The sequence below is a fragment of the Jaculus jaculus genome, chromosome X, assembly GCF_020740685.1.
Source record: "Jaculus jaculus isolate mJacJac1 chromosome X, mJacJac1.mat.Y.cur, whole genome shotgun sequence".
NCBI classification, from domain to species: Eukaryota; Metazoa; Chordata; class Mammalia; order Rodentia; family Dipodidae; genus Jaculus; species Jaculus jaculus.
In genome coordinates, this window is record NC_059125.1 from 57,248,578 (window position 1) to 57,276,238 (window position 27,661).

The window sequence follows — 27,661 nt, forward strand, 5'->3', positions numbered from 1 at the left end:
TAATTAGCTTCCTAGAAGTTACTTGTTCCAACACCTTTCATCTTATCACACAGCTGGAAAAGGAAAGAGGACACAAGGAAGTGAATGCATGGTTTTCTAGTAAGTCTGGACTATTGATAATTTCTCTTTTTGAGGAAGGGGGTATATTTATGTAGATACATTCATTTTCTACTCTTCTATTTTTCAAAGAGTCACCACTATTCTACGCTTTTAGGAATACATAACCACCAACCATGACCAAAAATGTGTGAGCTCATCATAACTGTTGACTTTTCCAGTCATGTAAATGGAAGGAATGCGGTTTGGAGAGATAACACCAGTTAAAAGCACTTGCTTTTAAATGGAAGGAACATAGATAGTAGGGGAAAAAAAAGGTTTTTTGGGGGAAGGGTCTGGACCTTTGTTAAGTAAATATTTGTAAGACTGATGCCAGTTCCCATAGGATGGTAGGCAACCAAGATGATAACTGGAGTTAGATTAAAAAAAAAAACAAAAAACAAAGAAATAAAAACAGAAAATTCATGGAAAATGATGAGGGAAAGAATTTAACTTATGACATGCATAATAAGCTATACAATTTTAAATGTTAAAAGAAGTACTGTCATTTAAATGCAGAAACATACTTGAATTGAGGCAGTTCAAGTCAAGGGGAAGTTGGCTCTACCTCTATACTATGACCGCAAGACTTAAGAATACCTTCTTCTACCTGGTGGCATATCCAGAAGTTCCCATTTTGGATATGTTACCCTGTAAACTATCAGTTTGCATAACTTGGACCTGAGACATAAATATAAAATGGTATTACTCCTGATTTTCTTGGTGAGCATTTGGGATGAAAGACTTGAGGTATTCCAGTCACTTGCATTCCAAGTCCATGAGAAGCTGTGGGTGTATACATGGGGATGGCAAGTTGTCTAAGATTAATTTTAGATGATGATGAATATAGAGCATGGTTTATGAATTTGGCAGGGATGATGGTCATAGCCTAGAATGTACAGGCTTCAAGAGCACTAGTAGATTTACTAGGAAGAGGAGTCTCAGAAAGAAAAAGAAGTATACTGACTATCCTGCATGGCTATAAACAAAATAGTCAAACCCATAGTCTGTGTCTGGGAATAATAAGTCAGTAAATAATACCTTTTATTCATAGTTCATGGTCTAAAATCCAAGACTGGAAAGAGTCTTGAAAAGTATTAACTTAATCCAATTGTTTATTAACAGCACTCAAAGAGATGAACTCTTTCTTAATGAATTCTTATCCCCAAGATTTCTCCAATGTTAGAAAGTAGTAAGCACCCCTTCCTTGATAGGAAGCTTTGCCTAGGGTCCAAATTAAATCCTTCCTGATGCTCTTTAAATATAATTCCTCTTTGTCTACCATTAGCAAAGATGACAAACTTTCAACAAGTTACCAGCCAACACCCCTTCTGGTAAAATTCCTACCTCCCAGTCTAAGACAGAGGCCTGCCACTGAGCAATCTTGTCAATATTCTCCAGACGTCGCTTGCGTTCATTGATCTGCTGAGTCACATTTCTCATGACAGCCAAAGCAGCTGCAACATATCTGTAGTCACTGTGAAGACATAAAAGTGCAAGTTGGATGGATCAATGTGCTGGTTATCAGTCTTAATATCCATTCTCTTCCTCCTTAGCAACAAGGTCTTGATTTTCAGATGGGAACCCATGCCACCTAGATACCAGCCCTAATATCCATTCTCTTTGTGACGGTTAAAGTTCTGTTGTCAAGTTGATTAGAGGCATCTGAGACTGCTTCCAGGAAGGACTGACTGAAGGAGGAAGTCCTTCCTCCAGTGTGAGCTCTTCCTCTAAAGTGGGCAGCTCTCCCAGAGGGGGCTTTATGTAAGGAAACCATGAGAGGAAAGAGCCCTTCCTTCCTCCTGGCTGTCAGTGCTGATTGTTGGTGAGTGCCTTCACTTGCACGTGCATCCATCCTCTTCAGCTATTCTTAAACTGCATAGAAACTAAGTTTCTTTGGTTTTCTAGCATGGACTGAAGAGCAGTGGCTCTCCAGGAAGCCTTCAGGCTTTCAGTGCTGGGTTGGGACTGTTGAGGTATCCAGCCACGTGGACTGAGCAGTTTTTCTGACTCTCAAGCCTTCAGACTGCTATTGTTGGACTGCCATAAGCTAACCTAATAAATTTCCTTTTTAATACAATTCATTCTATCAGTTCAGTTCCTCTAGAGAGCCCTGACTAATACATTCCTTGTCCTTCTTAGGAACAAGGTTTGGATTTTTCACCTAGAGTAAGCAACTATATTTCCTTTTTTGGCCAGGGAAGACTATATGACTAAGTTCTAGCCAATGGTATGTAAGTAAAAATGTTGGGAAAGACATTTATTTAGTGCTTACTCAGACCTGATGCTTGGTGTGTGGATGAATAACTAGCTGTAGTAACCAGAAGGACCAGGAAAACCCTAAATTTAAGACAGCTTCAAGCTAGAAAGAATCTGAGTTTGTTATGACCATGGAAACACCATATCAATTATGGATCTCCTACCTACAGACTTCTTTCACAGGATAAATATGCCCTTTTCTCTTTATGACTGTATTTATGCCCTATTTGATACAATCAATAGTACAACCAGACAAAGACTAAAACATGGCATAGTCCAGGCAACCTGATGATTCATACCTCTATTTCTAGAGAGCCTCTGACCAAAGTCACTGTGGAATAATTTCTCTACTTTTTACTTGTTACAAAACAGAGATAGGATGTAGCATAAAAACACAGAATCTGAAGCCAAACACCATGAGCTCAAACCACAATTCTGTTACTCACTAGTGGCGTAGCATTCACTACATGTTAATCACTCCCTTCTTGATTCAATTCTATATATGTAAAATGGGCAGGAATTATGGCAGAATTTATTAGGGGTTTAATAAACGTAATATAATAATCCATATATCTTATTATACTCTTGGTCCCTGCTAAGTATTATTAATATTATGAAACATATAATCCTGTAGTAGACATAATAGAGGATACCTCCCTTTAAAGCTTTGGTACAAGAAGTGCAATCTTCAGCTCAGATGCTGGAGACATTTGGTGACCTATGTGTGGAGGGTCACTGTGTTCAATTTTTTCTTCTTATCTAATCTAATTTCCAATTGCATGACTCCCGTGAAATGTACACTGAAAATGAGATCTCAGTTATTAATGGAGAAAGAGAAGAGGATTATTACAGTTTCATATTAATTCTTTTCCTTAGAGAAGCATCAAATATGCTTTGATCACTGACCTGCTTACTCTCATAGCACTGATTAGAAAAATGGACAGAATGTACATAAATACTGGATTTCTTTTGTTGTGCAGTCAAAAATGGAGAGAAGGGCTAGATAGATGGCTTAGTGATTAAGGTGCTTGCCTGTGAAGCCCAAGGACCCAGGTTCGATTCTCCAGAATCCACATAATCCAGATGCATAAAGTGGTGTATGTATCTGGAGTTTGTTTGCAGTGGCTACAGTCCCTGGCACACCCATTCTCTCCCTCCCTCCCTCCCTCTCTCTCTCTCTCTCTCTCTCTGTGTCCTAAATAAAAATAAATACAAAAAAATTTAAAGTGGAGAGAAGATCAAACCTAGGCACAAGGAAGAGAGCTCTGTCTGGGTGGATGCTATATAACATGACCTCTTATGTAACATCCATGATTTCAATCTGTACCTTGCACATATTTAAAGATCAGGGATTTCTAGCACTATTGCATTTTACCACCTGTAATGACAGGATATGCCTTCCTTACCATTTTATTCTTTCTCAATAAAACTGTTTGAAGTTTTTATTTTGAGTCTTTATGCATGTTATCTATTACCAGTTTTCCTTCTGAATCACAGTCATGACTCACATTGAGCTTATGACCAACTAATAATTCCCAAGTCTCTTCCAAACATGCTGTCTAGTAGGTGTATCTCTTAGCCTGTCCCTGACCTGTTGATTTTTTAGACACTACTACAAAATTTCCCATTTGATCCTATTATGTCTCATCCTTTTGCAGATATATGTTTCCCTCTATGGGGGATCTATTAGGCTTTAAAACATTGACAAGTGTCTTCCTGGCTGGAAAATTAGACATAGACTAGTGTGACAACAGAGGAGATAGAGGCAATATAGAAGCTGCTGATATAAATAAGTACTTCAGCTGTTTGGATCGGGTTTCCTGTCCCTGTGTCTTTCCTTTCTTTCTTATTTGAGGATATAAATCTTTTGAGCTCCAGAAAATATGGTACAGTAATCATATGTAAACTTAAATGAGATTTAAAATGCCTCCATTCAGTTGCACTAGCTATGGTTTTCAGTACTCAATGGTCACATGTGTTTAATATACAATGCAATGGACAAGAAAGATATAGAATATTATATCATTGCAGAAAGCACTAGCATGAAAATTCTCATTACTAAATTCAAGTGTTAGCTGCCCCAAAGTCAATGCTCTTCCTTGCCTCAAATACTAGCCAATCATGAATTCATCATCATTATCTCATCATCTCTAGTTTCACCATTTTTAGCTGGATTCCATTCTTACAATGATTTGAAATGGAATGTTCCTATATCTAACTTGTCACACTAACTTTAAAGGTAGGTAAAAGAAGAAAATGGCTGTGGCCTAGCCTGAATCTTATTCAGAACCCTTGGGTCCTCAGATGAGATCTGAGTCCCATCTCTCCTTGAAAGTGTTAGAACCAAGATTTTCTAGTTTTAGACACATCAGCTAACCTTCCACTTGTATATGAAGTTCCTTCTTGTCAGTTTGAGGAATGTGAGTAGGGCAAGTGTTCTTCCTTAGCAGATGGAATATTATTCTCCATTTATGACGTTCAATCCAATCTTCTCCATCAGAGACGACCATGGCTGCCTTATTTGAAGCCTACCTAATAGACTAAGCCTTCAAGCTGACACCTGACTATAACTCTTCCAAGTTACTCTTGAAATTCATGGCATAAACTCTAACTATTCTTTTGCATGTGTATTTGTGTATGGTGTATGTTTGCATGTATGTGTAGGTGAACATTGGTGCATATGTATATGAAGGCTGGAGGTGAATGTTAGGCATCTTCTTCAATTGATCTTATTTCTTTGAGACAAGGTCTCTCATTGGACCTGGAGCTCACTGATTCATATAGACGAGCTATCCAGCAACCCCAGTGATCTTCCTGGCTTTGCCTCTCCAGCACTGAAAGTATAGACATGTGGCACTGTGGCCCTTATACATGGTTGCAGGGAATTCAAACTTGGCAAAAAGCACTTGATCCACTGAGCCAGTCTCCCAGTCCCAGCCTGTCATTTTTTTTTTAAACTCTAGTCCTCAGAGTTTTAGGTACTATTATGGCATTTTCAAATACAATTGCTTTACATGATTCTCCTCCCATTTTTATCCTATGCCCCTCCTCTCCTTTTGGGCCCTCCCCTCTTTTCTATTTACATGTCACATGTGTCCTTTAACCCTTCCCTTACCCTCTACCTTACCATCTCATAATCTTCTCTTGGTCATCAATCTACCTTTTAAGGTTTTGCACACATTTGCCCCCCTTTATATATAATTATATACATACATAAAGATATTACAAACTAGGAACAACATGAGACTAAACATGCAGTTTTGGGATTTCTGAGTTTGAGCCACCTCATTTAATATAATTCTTTTTATATTCATCCATTTTCTGGAAAATTCATATATTCACTTTTCTATACTGTTCAGTAAAATTTTATTGTGTATATATACACCACCTTTTTATTATCCTTTCTTCTCTTGATGGGCATCTAGGCTGGTTCTGTTTCTAAGATATTGTGAAGAGTGCAGTAGTGAACATAGCTGAGCAAATTTCTCTGAAGTAGAATATAAAGTCTTCACGGTATATGCCCATGAGTAATATAGCTGAGTCATATGGCAACTGTCATTTTAATTTGACTTTTTGAGGCCTGCAAAAGGGTTTGTTCAAGATTTCAGAGTAGTACTGGGCCAACTAGGTCACCCCAAAGAAAAACTGAGATTTAAGTAGCCTGGTATTGCTTAAGATACTCTTTTTAGCAGACAAGTGCAAGGAGTAAAAGGAGCAGAAATTAAACACTCGAAGGGTAAGAAGATTCTGAGGCATAGGTTCTAGTCACAAAATAAAAAAATAACAGAAATTGCAACTCCCAGATAGTTACTTTGTCAGTTCCTATTGAATCCTCTCATCCTCACAAAAATAAAATATATTTTTAAAAACTCTTGGGGTGATGTTGGCCTAATGAACTAACATACCTTTGTGTTCTGTTTGAAAGATGGTCTCTTCTGGGACACTAAATATCAGTTATGCAACATATAATTTATCTAAACATTATCCATCCATAAGAATGGTTCTTAGAACCTCTTTCTGTGTTCTACAATAGGGAACAGATGGGGAGCTGAGATATAAAACATTTAAAAATCACTCTTTGAATATCCAAGTTTAAAAAATAATTGCCCTGAATGGAGCTCCACTATGATTCAAGTATGATAGTCACTGCTTCTGGCCACTTAGCACCATACAGTATAATTGCAGAGGTCATTTGTATTAATGATATAAAAGACCAACCTAACTCAATGAATAGCACAAAGATGGTCACAAAGCTTCCTTAGCACAAAAATTTCCCAAAGAACCCTTAAAAACTGTTCTGTGACTATTCTTTGTGTCCCTGCTTCAAATATACTTGCTATGTCATTTTTCATTTCTGGGCTCCAGCTATAGAATGATGAAATCTTACTAGAATGGATAGCCTTTCTATCCTATGTACCATACATATTTTATGTTCTTAATTTTGTGATATCTTAATTTTATTAGGGTTCTTTCAATGTCCTTCTAGACCGTATAAGTAAATACATCTCGACTAGGTTGCAGTTTGATGGTAGAGCACTTGCCTTACATGCATAAAGCCCTAGTTTCAATCCTCACCACCATCAACAGAGAAAACCTATGCTAAGAAAACATGGAATTCAGTTTTAATAAGTATGTTATGGTTTGAATATGAAATGTCCCCTTCAGGGTATGTTGAAGGCTTATTAGTCCCTTAGGATTTAAGGCATAGTTGGAAAAGGTAGGTCATATATTACATTCCTTGGAAGGCCATATGTTGTCTGTGGCCGTTCCATAGGTCTCTATGCTTCCTGGACACCATAAGGAGGACACCCAACTCTGCTCCACTATGCCTTTGCAACGATGATATTCTGCTTTACCACAGGCTCAGAAGAATGAAACAAAGCAACCCCAGACTAAAATGTCTTAAAATATGAACCAAAATAAATCCTTCCTCCTTTTAGATAGTTTCATATATTTTTCAGTGATGAAAAAATGACTATCACAAAGTAGAAATTAGTCATCTCCAAATTTTAAATCTAAGGTACACCCACACAGATTTTGGGCTAGCAAACTACCTCAGGGAAGGAAGAATAGATTCTTCATTTGCAAATTCCTGCTCCACCTGCTCCATAGGTCGTGAAAAGTAGATCTATCACTAGATTTATTACTTACATGAAAGAAAGAGCTGAGTACTACCACATTTGAGTTAAAATATGATGTTTGTCTACAGTTCTAGAATCACTAAGGAGCATGACTCATACTTTGTTAATAAAGCAGCACAGACAAAAAATGAACCTGACAAGTGGCCTACACCAATGGCCTTGTGTATCAAAGTTTGAAAATCAGTTCCAAATAAAACAGGAAACAGAACCAAATAAAAGTAAGAAGCAAGCCTAGTAAGAGTCAGGGAAAAAACTAAGGGAAATTGGGTAAAGGCTTTCTTCTTAGCGAGCTCAATCTGAGGAAAAGAGCTAAGAGTTGAGCCAACAAGTCTAAGATCAGGGATTTAACACCAAAGGTAAGCTAGAAACATCCTGGGGTTCTACGTTATGAGGTAAGCCATGTGAAAGAGATGATATGGTTCACAGTAAGCCATAACCATCAACAGGAATTATTTAAAACACAAGATGAGGAGTATCACTTTCATTCAGAGAGATGAGTTCCTTAGCCCTTGTTTGGCTAGTTTGCTTGAAATTATTTAAAAACTTAAAACAAAAGCCTCAAAGAAAGTTTCAAATATATTTTCCTGAGCTATATATTATAAAGAAGGGTGGAAAAGCTAAAGAATGAAAGGTGAGTAACTTTCAAAGAGAAGCTAGGGTCAGTACTAATCAGACAGGATGCTACTGGGATACCCAAGTCTTTCAAGCACAGTGAAATACATACAGTTGAACACTTTTGGATGCATCCCCTGAGTTTAGGGCTAACAATGATATAAGAAAAGTCCATTCCCTGATGATAGGGTATAAGTTATACAATAATGGAAATACATATAATTTTGTATGTATATTGACTTATCACTTTACAAATAATTCTCAAAAGCATTCCACCTCAGCAGCCTTGTGAGATAGATAAGCAAGAAGGTATCTTATTTTCAGATAAATTAACAGGGCCTTAGAAATGTCAAATGATATGAATTTTCAATAAGTACCAGTATTTAAAAGAAATTAATTCTTGTATCCCTCAATCCCTTACCTGTGATCTTGGGCAGTATACTTGAGGAGCTCAGCCAATTGTAAAGGATATTTGCAGATCTTTTGCACTGGAGTCAAAAGGAAACCATCAATAGCAATGTCAATCATCTGCTGTAAGAGACGACAGGCCTCAAAGAAGTGCTGGTAGCGGCTGTCCTTCATCAGTTTGGAGAGTTCCATGCAGGCATCCAAGTGGTTGTTACAATACTCAGAGTATATCCAGAATCCATCTTGCTGTGGAAAGAGAAAAAAGGGAAAGAGAGTGGCTGAAGAGGGCCTTAAAGGAAGTACTTAAGTAATAGAAAGACAGACTTGTTCCTATTTTGTTCCTAATGTAAATTATTTTCACATTAATTTATAATTTAATAAAAATATCAAAAGAAAATATTTGATAACTAAACAAACTAATTATCAGGTTCAAATAGAAAAAAGATGAATAAGTAGGAACAGTCAGGAAATTCTTAAAATGTTTCGAGGAGTTGTTAAAGGAGCATGATCATAACAATAATAAAGTTGGGTTGGAGAGATGCTCAGTGGTTAAATAGAGGTAAGATGGGATATATCCTAAAGTGAAAAAAAAAAGTATAATTAGAGTGTATATGAATAAATGTGCACACAGAGAAGGGGGAAGAGGAGGAAGTTAAGAGACAGACAGAGAATATTCAAATGATAAAAAACTAATAAAATGTTAATGATAGGTAAAGCTACAACGTGGCTACACTTTGAACAAATCTCATTTTCAACTTTTCTCTAAAAGTATTATAATTTCAAAGTGAAGTTCTTTGTTTATTATAGAGAATCTGTTTACATGTATATATTATCTATATAATACAGATGGCTATAAATAAAATTACTAGGTAAAATACACTTTAAAATAGTTTTTATTTCAGATCATATCTATTGTATATCTGTTGTAGAAAACTTAGAAAATATACTAAAAATCATCCACATTCCACAAGAAATGCCCACATTTTGATACATTTCTTTTTTGTCTTTTTAATGTAGATACACATTTGGAGTTCTTTTTAATCTTTATATATTTAGTATTCAATTAATATTCAATAACCTGAAACATCAGAATAATATAACATGAGGAGAAAAAATAGGTAATGGAATTCACCAGACAAAAAGTCAAAATAGAGCTACATGAACTTAAAAAATAAGCAAATAGTGCATAAAATAATAGTGCACTATAATTATGAAGAATTTCTCCCAATCCAACACATCATTAAAGAATAAAATTCTATAATAGATCAATATAAAATAAGCACTTGAGAGAAGACATTTATAATAAAAGCCATCTGCAAAGCAGGAAGAGGGACTGTGGCAATATAATAAAGTTTACCCATGAAAAATCTAAAGCTAATATAATTCCTGATGACAAAATATTGAATACTTGCCCCTAAGATCAAGAACAAGACAAAAATGCTTGTTTTTATCATTTTTACTTAACATTGTACTCAATGTCATGACCAGGATAGTAAGAAAAGAGATAGCATATAGAAATGAAAGCAAAGGAAATAAAGCTGTCTTTGTTCAGAGACTGCAAGATAGAGCATGTATAAAATCATAAGATCTACCAAAATGAGCAACTTAAATAATGTGTCAGGATACAAAATCAGTGTATAAAAATTATTTGGGGTTGGAGAGATGGCTTAGCAGTTAAGGCACTTGCCTGTGAAGCCTAAGGACTCATGTTCTACTCTCCAGGTCCTTTGTAAGCAAGACACACAGTGATGCAAGTGAACAAGGTTGCACATGGGCACAAAAGGGTGCTTACATCTGGTGTTCAATTACAGTGGCTGTACCTGGCATGCCAATTCTATCTCTCTCTCATATGAAAAGGCCAGTCTGTTGTGCTTGCTTAAAAAAAAAAATTAACTCTATTTGTATCTAGCTGCAAACTATAGGAAATTTAAATTTTAAAAACTAACACTAATAATACTAGCAAAAATCATGAAATACTTCTAAATCTATTTCTAGGTAGAGGTTATCCACAAGATGACACAGTAGGAGATCTCAACATCTCTTTCCCTCATAGAAATCAATTTGGCAAGCATCCTGAACTAAAATAGGATGGAAAGAGTTTAGTTTACTTAAGAAGCTTCTTCAATAAAGTGGGGGGAGGGGAGGAAATCCTGAAAATAACCACACAAAAACAGTAGGAAAAAGTTTCATCTTCTCATATATTCTATTCTCTGAGTCTTGTTCAGTCCAGAGGAGGAACTCTGGTTCATACACATCCTTGTAGGGAAAAGGAAAGTAGCAGCCCATACAGTGTCACTCTCCAGTCTTTGGTTACAGTATCCAAATGACCAACTTCAGCTTCACTCCAACCAATCCAGGGGATTTGCATAGCTGCCTGGGTGTAGCAGGAAATTAGGAAGACAAATGGGTTCTCTCAGTATCAGCAAGACAGTGGGAGTTACTGTGATCCCATGGCATGCTTGGCACAAGAATCCAACAGATTGCTCTGCCAGGATCTTAAAAGTCCTAACAATTGCCAGGAACCACCCATAGCTCTCACCATCAAGGACCCATAAATGTTCAAGGTCACAGACACAGTGATTAGTTCTTCAGAGGATCCTAGAAGTTTGCCCTGCTGAGAAAACTGCTAGTTTAGCATAAGCAGCTCTACTGCAGCCTATGTCATGATAACCACAGAAGGATTTGCTTGTTTATATCGGTGTGTATGGGGGTGTGTGCACATGTCTCACAGCACACAGGCAGAGGTCAGAGGACACCTTGGGTATTGTTTTTGTCTTTAACCTTGTTTGAGGCAGGGTACCTTGTAGGTCACCACTGCATATGCCCAGGCTAGTTGGCTTGAGAGTTTCTGGGGATTCTCTTGGCCTCTGCCTCCAATCTTACAGTAGGAATGTTGGGATTACGGACATACCTCATTGTTTACAGCCTTATGTGAATTCTAGGAATCCAAGCTGAGGTCATCAGGATTGCATGGCAAATGCTTTACACCCTGAGCCATCTCCCCAGCCCATTTGTTTTATATTTTGCCTTCACAGTCTCTACATATATGTTATATGCCACCTCTCCTGCCCTGCTCTCTGATGCAACATGGAACTACTCAACTGCTATTGCAGTTGCCCTAGTCCATGGTCCCAACCCTTTAGTCTTTATATTGTCTATGTCCTTGACTCACAATAATTGCCATGTGCCAATAGCTATCTAAGCTGCTCCTACCATAGCCTCCCCAGCCCTGAGACAGTCATTATACACTCTAGTTGCCTAAGCCACTACCCTTACTTCCTACAGCCATCCTAGCTACTACTCCTTTGAGTGCTCAAGTTCAATGACCCAGGACAACTACTAAAATGTGCCCATAATCCAAAGATCTCCCATCTCAGGCTCCAGCTTTACTGGCATATGCAATCAAGGCTGGCCTGGCCTATGTACCTGGATTGTATTGCATTCACAGCCTTGACTTCCATAGTTATGTGTACATAACCAACCAGGCCAGACCCCCAGTGAATGTCACCATCTCCATGCTGTGCCAAATCTGTGTCCTACAGTTATATATGCATGGAAATCTTAGATACACATCTGTCTACATGTACACACACAATATAAATCCTGGTACTAACATGAAGTTAGTCTTTCTACTAAAAAATCAAATGTATATCTATCACATGTGTGTCCCCATTTGGCTAATGAGCCTTGCCACACTGACAAATCAACAGTTTCACTGTGGTACTATGCACATGCCTGCAAGAGGCCTCCCCAGTAATCTGCTGGCATAGGTTCTACCACTGTAATCACTGACATATAGATAATGGACACAAGTGGTATACGTGAGGACCTCAATAGCTCTCTAAGCCATTGTGTACCTTCTACGACTTTTGGAGTTGTCAATATAACAGAACTTAGAGGCCTAACCAACAAGATAGCCCTTTCATCCAGACATGGAACCACTGTATGTTTTTATATATGGTACACTATGACATTGTTCCTACAGCCGTAGTGCATCCTTGCAGGCTGCCCTACACTATAGCAACAGAGGAAGTCCTTTCCTTACCTGACCCAGTCAGTAAAATTTCAAAGAGGCCAGGTGTGGTGGTGCATGCTTTTAATCCCAGCACTTAGGAAGCAGAGGTAGGAGGCATGCCAAGAGTTTGAGACCACCCTGAGACTACAGAGTGAATTCCAGGTCAGCCTGGATTAGAGTGAGACGCTACCTCAAAAAAAAAAAAAAAACAATAAATAGTGCTGAAGAGATGGCTTAGCAGTTAAGGCATTTGCCTACAAAGCCAAGGGATCCTGGTTCAATTATCCAAGACCCACGTAAGCCAGATGCACAAGGGGGTGCATGCATCTGGAGTTCGTTTGCAGTGGCTGGAGGCCCTGGTGTGTCCATTCTCTCCCTCTCTCTGCCTCTGCCTCTCTCTCAAATAAATAAATAAAAATAAAGTTAAAAAAAACAATAAATGGATAAATCTCAGAGAGGTAAATATTTCTTAAAAAGCTACAAAGAGCAAGGACTGCAAAACACTACCAAAGAAATAGAAAACTGTCAGTAACTGACCACTGAGAACTGTCTGACAAAGAATTCAAAATACTTGCTTAGAAGAAGCCAAATGAATTAAAAGAAAAGAAATATAAACAATTTAACAAAATCAGAAAATATAAGAACATAATGAAGAGAAAAAGAATAAAAAGGCATAAAAAAGTACTCAGGATCCACAAACAATAATAAAGAAATCCAAAATTGACAGAATTTACGTGTTCCCGAAAGAGGGGAAAATGAGAAAAAAAGTTCATTTTAAGTTAAACAAATTTGACTCAGGAGCACTTAATACTAACTGTGACACATAAATTTCCTTTCACCCAGGACTCAGGGAATAGAGTGGAAGAGGGGAAGAAAGAATATAAAAGTAAAAGATGGGGAAGAATGCTGTGGAACATTGTCATCTGTGGTGGTTTGATTCAGGTGTCCCCCATAAACTTATGTGCCCTTAATGCTAGGTTCACAACTGGTAGAGATTTGGGAATTAATGCCTCCTGGAGGTGGTGTATTGTTGGGTGTTATAGCCAGTTTCCCCATGCCAGTGTTTGGCACACTCTCCTGTTGCTATTGTCCACCTTATGTGGACAAGGGGGTCATGTCCACCCTCTGCTCATGCCATCGTTTTCCCTGCCATCTTGGAGCTTCCTCTCAAACCTGTAAGCCAAAATAAACTTTTTTATTCCCCAATGCTGCTCTTGGTTAGGTGATTTCTGCCAGCAATGTGAACCTGACTGCACCATCATCAAGCCTCTTGAATTCATGACCTCACAGTACCAAAGACTTGTACAATATTATGTCCATCAACATTCCATACTGGATGATGGAGGTCATAAGGCTACCATTCCTCTCTGGGGAGTTAAAAGCAGTTAATGATGACTAGAGAGTGGGAGATATTTTCTACAGTGTTAGATACCCTGATAGGACCCACATGCTTAGGTAAATAATCCCCCACTGATGCTCATATAGGCAACCATAATTAATCTCAGTGGGTCATACCCACACAAAATAAAAATTAAAGAGAGACATCATGGGCTGGAGAGGTGGTTTAGTGATTAAGCGCTTGCCTGTGAAGCCTAAGGACCCCGGTTCAAGGTTCGATTCCCCAGGACCCACGTTAGCCAGATGCACAAGGGGGTGCACGTGTCTGGAGTTTGTTAGCAGTGGCTGGAGGCCCTGGTGCGCCCATTCTCTCTCTCTCTCTCTCTCTCTCTCTCTCTCTCTCTCTCTGTCTGCCTCTTTCTGTCTATCACTCTCAAATAAATAAAAATTAACAAAATAATTAAAAAATAGACATCAAAATTAATCTTGGTGGCCATGTCTATACTTAGGAAAAATAAAAAAAGAGGCATCAAAATAGGAGGGCTAGTTAGTAAGAAAAAGGTATTCTGTAGAAAGGGGATAGGAATGGGGGTCAAGAGAGGGTAATAGGAGGAGATTATGAACAAAAGATATCACATGCATGTATAAAATTTAAAAAATGAAAATAAATGACCGAAAACTTACCATATCTAGGTATATACAAACATCTAGGTTTGGAAAACTCAGAGATCTCTAGTCTAATATAACCCCAAAAAAGGAATTCACCAAGAAATTAAATAAAACTCAGTAAGGAGACCAACGCAGAGAAAAATCAACTCCTACCAAATCAGAGGCCCCCAACACCTCAGCACTGAAGCAGACCAAAAATGAACCCAACATGGCTCAGGGAAATTTTGCGGAAGAGGGGGCGGAAAGAATGTCAGAGTCACATGTTGGGTCATGATTTGCAGAGACATTTATCATACCAATAACTGGGGGCTAACTCCACAATGCACGACCCATTTTCATCAACAAGGAGGGTCCAATGGGAGGGGGTAGATCACAGATGAGCCTAAACAATGGTACCAAACTGCCAATATTTACTGAAAAGAAAACCAATAAATTAAATTTAAAAAATAAATAAAATTAAAAAAGAGAAGGTAATGGGAGGAGATTATGAACAAAAGATATCACATGCATGTATAAAATTTTAAAAATGAAAATAAATGACCGAAAACTTACCATATCTAGGTATATACAAACATCTAGGTTTGGAAAACTCAGAGATCTCTAGTCTAATATAACCCCAAAAAAGGAATTCACCAAGAAATTAAATACAACTCAGTGAAAGAATTCTAAAAGCATCAAAACACAACAAAGGTATATTACACAGAAGGAATTTATGATAAGGCCATCAAAATACTTATCAGATTCTATATCATTAAAACCTAGTTTTGGAGAAGCACTTGCTTTGAAGAAGGACTTGGATCCATGAAGAAATTTCTTGGAGGATTATTGGAAATATCAAATAGATTTTTATATGACATAGAGAGGAGTACATGACACATAAAGTTAGGTTCATCCTATATTGACATGTAGTGTGATACTTGGGGAACTGATATTGGCACTGCTCTGATTTCAAAGGAGGAAGCAAGTCAATATAAAGTAAAAGTTTTATAGGGTATGTTTGTTTTCTTTGCCTTGACTTATTAGAGTTTAGTTTTATCAAACTGGAAGATGCTTTTCTTCAAAAGGATTCAGTAAACGTGTCCATTGCCTGGTGCCCTTGGTACCTTTAGAGGTAGTATGGAATTTTGAAATAATTCAACTGGAAAATGTAATAAATTTACATTGAAGTCTCACTAGGTTGGTTTTGAACTCAGGATTCTCCTATTTCCATTCAGTGAGATGGAAACTTGGTTGGACTCCAAAGTCCTCAGGGGAACACAACATAGTTACTAAGCTTCAAGACTGACATCACTAAGGACTACATAGAGTCAAAGCCAGAATTCAAAACCAGGTTCCTGAAGGACAACTCAGGTGCAATCAGTACACATGACTGTCAAGGACTGCCTACTGACAGAACCAAATTCTGTAACCTGAACTCACAAAAGACTGCTCAGGTTTGTGACTGAAATTTGGAAACCTGGACAAAATCTCCAAGAATCAAAGCTGGAATCAACAAGCAAACAAGAGACTATGTACGGACCCTATGTCCCTAGCCAGCTCTCTCCCCTTTATATTACTCCTCCTTTACTTCATAACCAATGTCAATTTAGCAAATGAATTCTGTCTATCCTGTCTCATTATCTCTCACTCTTATGTTTTGTTTCTCTCTCTCTCTCTCTGTTTATTCATTCTTTATTCGTTTTGGCTTTTTCTCCTATTTTTTCTTTTTCATTTCCTTTTGATCTGATATCCCAATGAATAAAGGTTAGCATGCTCTGTTGGATCACTATGTCTTGGATGCCTAAGAGCTAGGACTACTTTAAGTTAACTGATTAATTTCAGTGATTCTCTCTTTTTAGTCTACCAAAGCAGTCACATTTCCTTCCAACTTAACCATATTGTTTCCAACTTTGATATGACCACTTCTACTTTTGTTCAAGAATGACCTGCTGAATCAATACTACATTAAAAGACTTTTAATTTCCTGGTTTTCCAGACACTGTCATGACACATGAAAAAAAAGAGCCTTGAGACATAATGCCAACTATCTTTCAAGATGGTTATAGTAGATGGCCCAGAAGGAGGTTGTGTGTACATGAAAACATAAAACAACAAACTATCCATTATTCCTTTTTGTAAATTTGTTTTTATTTACTTATGAGACAGAGACAGAACGGGTACACCAGGTTCTCCATCCACTGCAAACAAACTCCAGACACATGTGCCATCTTGTGCATCTGGCTTACATGAGTACTGGGGAACCAAACCTGGGTCCTTAGGCTTTGCAGACAAACACCTTAACCACTAAGCCATCTCTCTAGCCCCAAGATTTTTTTCATGCTAATGCCAATACACAAGTTTTTCATGATAATTCCAGCACATAGCAGAATATAGACTATGCATCAATGAAAAAAAGAGCATTGAAAAATATAGACGCCACAAAATAAATGTCACATAAACAAAATGCTAAAAGTTAACTGTAGACAAAATATATATGGTTAGAGACTTGTATATGGCATGCCAAATGATTTCCTATGGTTAAAAATTGGAGCTACTAATAGCATTTTCTTTCATCAAAGGTAAGAAGCTATATTTCAGTTGTTGGGAGGGAAATCATGACCTACAGACACTCCTCCAAGTACCATTTTGGGACTGATAGTTGTGGAACCTTGAATAAATTTGCTTTAAATGCAGTTCAAAGCTTTGTTCAATCCAGAATGATGACAAGAAAATGAGATCTATAGACATGTGCTTCTGGAGGATGTCCCTATAGAGTGTACACACATCTTCTTTTGGGATCAAGATATCTGTAAGAATGTCACAGAGAATAAAATTTTGGACCAGGATGTAAATGGGATGAGAAGTCAGTTGTTGTTGCTAGTGACTGCAAATGATAGTACATCTTGGAAAAAAGTTGTGCCTTGAGGGCTATGGTAAGGTCTCCTCTCAAGAATGATGTTACACTGCTCCAGAGTCCTCTTAGGAAGATTTTCCCATGGATTTTGGCTGTAGAAAACTGAGTTTAAATGTAACAGACTTTCTAGACATGCTGGCCAGTCAGCAAACAACCATAGCAGCTTGGTGCTCATGCTATCTCCTGCTTTCCTGTAGCACTGATTTGTGATGATTGCTACTGAGGTATGAATGTGAATTCACAGCTTAGTCAGATGTAGATAAAAATTTTGTCACATCACACAGTGAAGAATACCTCTGTCCCTGTGTTCTATTACAAAATATAATTCAAAATTACTTGGAAAGAAGAATTACATTATGTAAATATGAAAATTATGAACTGTTTATATCATTCAAATAACCTGAATGTTTTTCATCTTTTTGTCTTAGAAATAAGCTTGACTTGTTTAACATATGTAGCCAAGACTTTGTATTATGACCTCTTGGTCTGTGCAAAATTCTTGCTTTAAAACACCTCAGCACTGAAGCAGACCAAAAATGAACCCAACATGGCTCAGGGAAATTTTGCAGAAGAGGGGGCAGAAAGGATGTCAGAGTCACATGTTGGGTCATGATATGCAGAGACCTTTATCGTACCAATAACTGTGGACTAACTCCACAATGCATGACCCATATACCTCAACAAGGAGGGGCCAATGGGGAGGGGGTAGGTCACGGATGAACCTAAACAATGGTACCAAATGGCCTGTATTTGCTGAAAAGAAAACTAATAAATTAAATTTTTAAAAAAAAAAACATTATAAGCACTACTTTTTGTTAACACTTTTTATTGTTAGGAACAAAGTTATGTGGACTCCTTAAAAAAGTTTATATGGGGCTGGAGAGATGGCTTAGTGGTTAAGCGCTTGCCTGTGAAGCCTAAGGACCCCAGTTCGAGGCTCGGTTCTCCAGGTCCCACGTTAGCCAGATGCACAAGGGGGCGCACGCGTCTGGAGTTCGTTTGCAGAGGCTGGAAGCCCTGGCGCGCCCATTCTCTCTCCCTCTATCTGTCTTTCTCTCTATGTCTGTCGCTCTCAAATAAATAAATAAAAAATTTAAAAAAAAAGTTTATATGATAAGCAACAGTAACCATTGTTTTATTACTGAAAAAGAAGACTATGGGGGCTGGGAGCATAGTTCAGTGGTACAGTACTTGCCTAACATGTGTGAGACACTGAGTTTGATCCCCAGCACAACACCACACACATACACACACAAACACAAAAGTTTTTAAGTTATTGGCTTCTGTAAATGAAATATAGACCCTGTATGGACTATGTTCTGTACTGGAATCAGCATGCTATGAAAAAAGAAATCATAGATAGTTTGTTGTTTCATCTTTTTAGCCAGACTTAGCATATGACAAAATTGTTGGAGTCTACGACTATGACTCCTTGACCTTTTTGTTCTTGACCTACATGTGATCCTGGGAGTTACTTAATTGTTTAAGTTTAAAAAAAGTGGGCTGGAAAGGTGGCGTAGCAGTTAAAGCACTTGCCTGTGAAGCCTAATGACTCAAAGTTTAATTCCTTGGTAACCACATAAAGCCAGATGCACAAATGGTATATGCATCTGAAGTTCATTTGCAGTGGCTAGAAGCCCTGGTGCATTTATTCATTCTCTCTTTCTCTCTCTCTCTTTCTCTCTATCTCTGTCTGTCTATATTTCTCCTTGCAAATAAATTTTGAAAAGACTATTGTTTCTGCAAAGGTTTCCCAAAATCTAGACAGTATCATTATTCAAAATGCATCCCAAGCAAAAAAAAAAAAAAAAAAAAAAATCACCTTAAAAAAGATCTCAAGGTGAAGTAGATATGGGATACTTTGAGTTAAGAAAAAGTAAACATTTAAAAACTACGTTTTATTGAAGAACTTTTGGACTTTTGGAATCTTCTATGTGGTAGTGTGTATTGTGAATATGTAGGAAGTAGATTACAGTACATGATGTTTTCTACAACTTTTGGAACCTAATATTCCTTTATAAGGAACACTTTGTAGGATCAGAATTAGAAACATCACTGTGCAATATGGCTATATGTTATAAAGGTGATCACACTAATTAAATCAACTTGTCCACTGGAGATCTAGAGAAGGAAAGGTAACAAACCTCATCCTGGTCTCCAGGAACAGTGGGTTCATCACTGCTTTGGTTTTCACTTGAAAATTCATTGGGGTATTAGGTTGGGAAAAGACATGGCAGGCTATCCAGAACTGAGAAAGCATTCTGAAATGAAGAATGTGGTATATCTCTGAGTATCTGTGTTCAACTCATATGAGCTAAAGAAAACAGTGTCACTAAGAGGTGTCTGTAAGCATAATAAATGAAAATGTTACCTACAAAAGAGACATGATTATTTCAAGCTGTGTAGACAACTGTTAACTTATATACTATATCAATAAAAAAATATAAAAGAGAAAGAAAAAGCTTCTACAATTAAAAATGGCTAACAGAATTCATGAACATTAAACCAGATCTATGGAATACTTCAAGAATACCTCAGACTGAAGAGAAAAATAAACATATCTGTGAGGCTATAGGAAAGAACATGGAAATACCATATCCTACAAAATCAACAAAATGACAGTAATCAATAAATACTCAATAACTCTTATATTAAAAACTCTCATATTAAAATCTCAATACCTCTGCATATTAATGGCTTCAATTTCCCAATCAAAACATAAGCTAAAGCTGGGTGTGGTGGTGCACACCTTTAATCCCAGCACTTTGGAGGCAGAGGCTGGAGGATCTCCATGAGTTCATGTATGTATATATGATATGAAAATAGAAGTGACACTTTCTTGGCAAACAAAGAAAACTAACAGGAGGAAGAGTGAAGAAAAGGAAGAAGGAGAGTGTGTTTTGGGGGGAATATGTGAAACAATTATTATATACTCAAATCAAAATGTTCTTATGTAATACAGTACCTTGTACAATGATTATAAACAAATAATGTTTTAATGTTCTATAACTGAAAAGAAACAAGATTTTTCATGAGATGCATGGCAGACAGGAGCAAATGAGATGATAAATTCAAGATATTTAAAAGGAACTCCAGGGCTGGAGAGATGGCTTAGCAGTTAAGGCTTACTTACCTGTGAATCCTAAGGACCCAGGTTCAATTCCCCAGTGCCCATATAAGCCACATATACATGGTAGTGCATGCATCTGGAGTTCATTTGCAGTGGCTAGAGGCCCTGGAATACATGCTCTCTCTCTCTCTCTCTCTCTCTCTCTCTCTCTCTCTCTCTCTCTCTCTCTCAAAATAAATAAATAAATTCAATAAATAAATAAATCAAATATTTACAAAATTACCAATAAATATGCCTTACATAAAAGGCAAACTGTAATTCTTTAAGTAGAAATTAAACATTATTTTTTAGCAACATGTACACATGAGAAAGCATCCATCATTCTGTCAAATAAGTAGTCAAATACAGACTACACTAATATTACAATAATATATAAATCACTTATAACTCTAATACAGAATCTAAAGGAAGAGATAAAATAATTATTGCTATATTTACTTGCAGATAGATAATATGAAAAGTTATAAACTATGACATCAAAACCATAAATTATGGGCTGGAGTGATGGCTCAACAGTTAAGGCAGTTGCCTACAAAACCTAAGGATCCAAGTTTGATTCCCTAGTACACATATGCATAAAGTGGCGTATGCACTTTAAGTTTGTTTGCAATGGCTATTGGGCCTGGCACAACCATCACCACCCCACCCCACCCCTCTCTCTATATATATACATACATACATACATACGTACATACATACATATATATATATATATATATATATATATATATATATATATATATATATATATATGAAAGGAAGGAAGGAAGAAAATATTAAAAACCATAAATGTGGCAGTGAATTAAATATGAAGAACTTTGTATATAACAAAGTTGTCATCCTCATCTTACAATTTATTGATTTCTGCAAAGCAAAAATCTTTACACAACACAAAATAAAAGAAGATAAAGGGAACACAACCAAATTCTGTCAATGTAGAAAATCATCACATCACAAAGGAAAATGAGATAGAATAGATCATAATAAAAAACCAAATAAATCTAGCCATCAAAATATCAACAGCAAATCTTTACCCATTGATATTGACTTGAATTGCAAATGGATTTAATTCCCTAATTAAAAGATAGTGAGAATCTGCATGGATTTAAAAAAAAGAGCCAAAGTATATATTGTCGGCAAGACAATCATTTCTGATTAAAAGGCTTATACAATGACTGAATGTGAAGGGATTGGCAAAAATACTCAATGAAGAGCACTCGGGAGGCAGAGGTAGGCAGATTGCCATGAGTTCAAGGCCACTCTGAGACTACATAGTAAATTCCAGGTCATCCTGGGCTAGAGTGAGACCTTTCCTCAAAAAAAAAAAAAAGTAGGTGGTTGGAGAGATGGCTTAGTGATTAAGTCACTTGCCTCGGAAGGCTATGGACCCAGGTTCAATTCCCCAGAACCTGTATAAGCCAGATGCACATGTGGAGTTCCTTTGTATTGGCTAGAGGCCCTGGTGTGCCCATTCTCTTTCTGTCAAGTGAATAAGTAAATAAAAATAAAATATAAGCTGGGTATGGTGGCACATGCCTTTAGTCTTAGCACTTGGTAGGCAGAGGTAGGAGGATCACCATGAGTTCAAGGCTATCTTTAGACTACATAATGAATTCCAGGTCATCCTGAGGTAGAGTGAGACCCTACCTCAAAAAACTAAATAAATAAATAAAACAAAATATCATAAAAACCTTTTTTAGGCAGGTGCAATGGCTCATGTCTTTAATCCCAGCATTCAGGAGGCAGAAATGGGGGGATTGCCATGAGTTCAAGGCCACCTTGAGAGAACTTAGTGAATTCCAGGTCAGCCTGGGCTAGAGCAGGTTCCTACCTCCATAAACTAAAAATAAATATTCAATTCAAGTAAGAATTAAGAGCAAGGGTAACTATTCTTATAACAGACAAAAAAGATATTAAGTGAAGATCAGTTCCTCCTACCTAGACAATTGTCCAGGTGCAAGAAATAGAGGGAGACAGTCAAGACTCTGCCTATACCTATGTGTGCATGAGACACCAGCTAAAACCCAGAGGGTGCTGGTCCCAACTCTGCCCACCTAGTTCAATTTGGAAACATTATCCAGCGCCTGACAGACTACCCTGTATCTCTGGACAGGAAGGTACTCTGATGTCAGGGCCCTCAATGGGCTCCAGGGCTGCACATGTACCTGCATCAATCCTCTACAGATAAGCCTAACCAAATGAGGGCATTTAGTAGTAAGAGACACCTAAAGTAAAAGTGAGAAATGTCCTTGAGCCTGTTCTTAAGGTCTATATTTTCCAGAAGCCAGATAAGGATCTGTCTTGTCCTTATCTCTTTCTGAGAGATAGAGGCTGTTTTCCTTGAACTCAACCTGAGTCCATCCCTAGAAAGGAGATCCCTTTGCCTAGAACAATTCCCTTTCCTGGATTCTTGGAAGGATTAAGCCTTATTTATTATGTAGAAATCTGGCATCAGGCCTGGTTAGCTCAGCCCCTATTTAGAGAATACAAAAAATCCTGGTATGTGTCTCTAGCTGGGTTTTCCCATTTCCAGCAGTCCCACATCTGCCTCCTCCTCTGCAGGAGCTCTGTACTCCTTTGCCTTCCCTTCTCTTATACTCTATATTCCCTAAAAGATCCCAATCAGGGTTGTACAGGGACTTTCTTATTCCTCAGAACCCAGCCCCTGCATTCTCTTGCTCTTCTAAGGAGCATTCTGTATTATCCATGATAGTTTGGCACCCTAACTCCTGGGTTACAGTGCAACTAAAAGCCAAGAAAGGCCTGGACACACTCAAGGACACCCTCAATTCCCATACCAGACTGGTGCATTGGCTGAGAACATGACTCTGTTGCATTCAATTCTCATACATTATTGGTGCATTGGCCAGAACCCCAATTTCCAAATCACAAGGATAGATCACAATTGTAATTTAAAAGGGTCTTCTAAAGCTTGATATAACAAGATTTGCTAGTAATTAAGGGGAAGCACGATTGCTACTCAGCCAGGTGTTTATGTCCAGCCTCTGCACATGCCACATTTTCCCCTGCCATCATGGAGCTTCCCCTCAAGTCTGTAAGCCAAAATAAACTTTTTCCTCCTTTAAAATTCTCTTGGTCAGGTGCTTTCTGCCAGCAATGTGAAGTTGACTGCAACAATAAAGTTGGTACCAGGAGTGGGGCTGTTACTGCTAGAAACATGACTGTGTGACTTTTGGTCTTTTGTAACGGATTTGCTGAAAGAATGTGAAAGGAATTGAAGCATTCACCTAAGAGATGCCTTGTAGTGCTGTAACTATAGTTTGATGGACCATTATTGTCAGAATTGAAAGACTTGAACTATGTACTGTGAGATTTTGCTTATGATGGGAATAAAAGAAGTTTGTTAGGGACTGGTCTAGAATAATTTGTGTGAGAGGCTTGCTGAGTTCTGCCTGTCTGTGTCCTGAGAACTTGTGCAGGGTTGCATTGCATAGAAGTGAACTGATGTGAGAAAATGGATATGGTGCAGAAAGAAATGAAATCTTTGGGCCAAAACTGCTTCCCATTCAGCTGCAATTATTGAGAGATTACAACTACCGTGATTGAGCCAGATGATCTGCATTGGGATAACAAGAAGAATGTGGACTCTTTTGAAGTAAGGGGCCTGAATGCTGAAGGAGTTCCATGCTCTTCAAAACTGTATTTATTCCTCACCCCCAGATTAACAAATTGGTAGCCCATCTGGTAATATGGAGTATAACAAATGCAGGAAAGAGAGAGTCATTGGATTTGCAACATGGTGTTCATTTCTGGAAATGGCCGTAGGTGATGTGAAGAAGGGTTGTTGGAAGTCTCTGCAAAGAGGCCTAATGAGGACATAAGGAAGAACCATAGGTTGGAGTAGAGGCCTAGTGGTGATGCAAGGACTACTGGATGGCTGCCAAGGAACATTGCAGCACCTGGAGTATACCTGGGGTTAGCAGCAGCCAAGCAGGAGGGGTGGAATTGGAACTCCAGAGACTTGTCACAGGTAAGAATGATCCAACTCGGAGACTTGTCCCTGATTAGAGATGTTGGGTGTGGAGTTATATAATTTAATGTTTTTCCTTTTTGCTTAAATTTTATATTGCTTAAATATTTCTTTGCTATGTCTGATGTCATCTTTTACAGCATGAATAGTTATTCTGTGCTATTATGGTATTTTTTGGCATTGTGGCTCAGTCAAAAGAAGTTGGACTACGAGGATGCTTGAACAGCATTGAGACTGACACAAAAGCTATGGGGACTTTCATTTTACATTGTGGATGTTTATCAGTTTATAGAGATCAAGAGCAGAATATGGTGATTTGATTCAGGTGTCCTCCAAAACCTTATGTGTTATGAATGCTAGGTCCCAGCTGGTGACAATTTGGGAATTGTAGCCTCCTGGAGGCAGTGTATTATTGGAGATGGTCTTATGGGTGTTATACCAGCTTCCCCTTGCCAGTGTTTGGCATAATCTCCTGATGTCGTTGTCTACCTGTTGTTGGCCAGGAGGTGATATTTAGCCTCTGGTCATACCACATTCCCCCTCCCCCGCCAACATGGAGCTCCCCCTGGAGTCTCTAAGCCAAAATAATCCCTTTCCTCCCATAAAATGCTTTTGGTTGGGTGCTTTCTGCCAGAAATAAGAAGCTGACTACAATACTGGACAAATCCCTAGCTAAATTAACTGAAACAGAAAGAGAAGACTCAATTAAGTAATATTAAAGAAGAAGAAGGAGTTGCCATAAAAGACCCAAATAAAACCCAGTGGAAGAGGGCTGAGGGAAGGTGAACAAAAGAAGATAGAATGGGAAGCCAGATGTGATTGCACATGCCTTTAATCCCAGCATTGGGGAGGCAGAGGTGGGAGGATCACTGTGAGTTCAAGACCACCCGGAGAGCATGTTGTGAATTCCAGGTCAGCCTGGGCTAGGGTGAAACCCTACCTTAAAAAAAAAAAGATGTAACAGGAAGGGATTATGACAAAAATACATCATGTACATCTATTGCAATTATCAGTAAAAAAAAAAAAAAAGTTTAAAATAAATTTGCTTTTTACAAAATAAAAAAAAAAATAACACATACTTGAGCCAGGCGTGATGGTGCACACTTTTAATCTCAGCCCTCAGAAGGCAGAGGTAGGAGGATCACCATGAGTTTGAGGCCTCCCTGAGACTGAGACTACATAGTGAATTCCAGGTCAGCCTGGACTAGAGTGAGACCCTACCTCAAAAAAAAAAAAAATCTTGGAAAAAAGAAAACCCATTTACCAGATGGTACTTGAAAAATTGAATATCTACCTGTAGAAAAATGAATTAGGGGCTAGAGAGACAGCTCAGCAGTTAAAAGAGCTTGCTTACAAATCCTGATGTCCTGGTTTTGATTCCCCTGTGTACCCACTTAAAGCCAGATACACAAAGTGGCACATGTGTCTGGAATTTGAAGTGGCAAGAGACATTCCTTGTGTTCTCTTTCTCTCTCTCTCATTCTCTCACTGTTTTCTCTCCTTACAAATAAATTTAATTTTTTTTACGATGAAATCAGATCTACATGTTTCACTCTGTACAACAAAGAATTCAAAGTGGTTCAAATCCTTAACATAAAACTACAAATGCTAAACATCCTATAGGAGGATATGGGCCACAGGTGAAATGTGTGGGGGAGGGTGACAAATTAGAATAAAATCCAGTGGCAATGAAAATGTCATCAAAAAACCCCATTACTTTGTATGCTAACCCAAAAAAAATTAATTATTCTTCAAAAGAACATAGGACTCCACTGTCTATCTATTCAAATGGCAAACATAAAAACACTGATAATTCCAAATGCTAATCACTATGTCAGGCAACTGATGCTCTTACTATGTAAGTGAAAATGTAAAATAGCACAGCAACTTTGGAAAAAATTTGGAATTGTCATAAAGTTAATAAAGTAACTGTAGCCTAGGAAACACATGCAATCTAGCAGTTTCAACCCCAGTTATTTATTCAAGAACAAATGAAGACATATTTTCTCACAAAATTTTGTACCCGAATATTCATGGGAGCATTAGTTAAATAGTTTACAACTAGGAACAACCCAAATATCTAATTAGAGAATGGGTAAAAAGAACAAACTACTGTCACATGTGTCATGTTATACATGAATGGATGTCAAAGTGTTGGACTATTGCTTTTGTCCTCCAGGCATAACATGATTATTCCACATCCACCTGAAAGTAGAGACTGTCTTGGCCTAGTAGCCATGGAAACTAACTAGGCAGAACAATATAATGATATTCAGGTCTATGGTAATGGTAATAGAGCTACTGGCACTACATAGTCAAAAGAGGGAGGAGAGAACCACAGTATTGTCACCTGGGATTTCAGCCATTACTCTCTTGTGCTTTACCCAATATAAATGTATAAAAATAGAAGGTGAACTGAAAGTGGTAGCCCATGGCACAGCTTCCATGAGTTTGTCATCCATGATAATTTGGGATTTTGTGGTGATGTAACAATGGCATTATGCTACATGATATTAAGTTAAATAAAGTAAATATAAAAGATCTAATTGTATTTTTCTACTTATATGACATTCTACAAAAAAGGCATAACAGTGTTTGCTTGCTAGGGACTATAGGCTGAGGAATAAATTGATTGCAAAAAGAGGAAAAGGAGCCAGGCATGGTGGCATGTGCCTTTAATCCCAGCACTCAGGAGGCAGAGGTGGGAGGATTGTCCTGAGTTTGAGGCTACCCTGAAACTACATAGTGAATTCCAGTTTAGCCTGGGCAACAGAAAGACCCTGTGTCAAAAAAAAAAGGAGATGCAAAATGGTTGTCAAAACAACCAAGTTGTCTATGACTAAGAACCAAAATATATTAGCGAACCACATAGGTATTACAGTGAAACTTTCTTATATTCTACAGGAGGAAATTAAAACACAAATAGGGTAAGTATCATAGCTGAAGTTTTCCAGTCATCTCAGGTACAGGTCTCAATTTCTCACCTATTAGTTTTCTCTAAGCTCATGGCTTTCTCTAAGCTCTTATGCTTGTTACTTCCTATAATCTAGTAGCAATCCTTAACTACCTTTCAGGGGCCTACTTTCTTACTAGCATGGTCCATCATGTT

The 27,661-nt window shown here is 37.8% G+C and overlaps 1 protein-coding gene across 8 annotated transcripts in view; it reads right to left on the bottom strand.

Annotated features, from left to right (window-relative positions):
• Positions 1 to 27,661, bottom strand: part of Arhgef9 (Cdc42 guanine nucleotide exchange factor 9) — a 162,223-nt gene that overhangs the window by 36,729 nt on the left and 97,833 nt on the right. For all 8 annotated transcript variants that reach the window (XM_045140303.1, XM_045140300.1, XM_045140296.1 and 5 more), the window contains 2 exons: positions 8,530 to 8,762; positions 1,444 to 1,573 (listed from right to left, as the gene is read on the bottom strand). In XM_045140303.1, the coding sequence (XP_044996238.1) occupies positions 1,444 to 1,573; positions 8,530 to 8,762 (363 nt within the window). The remainder of the gene's footprint in view (positions 1 to 1,443; positions 1,574 to 8,529; positions 8,763 to 27,661) is intronic.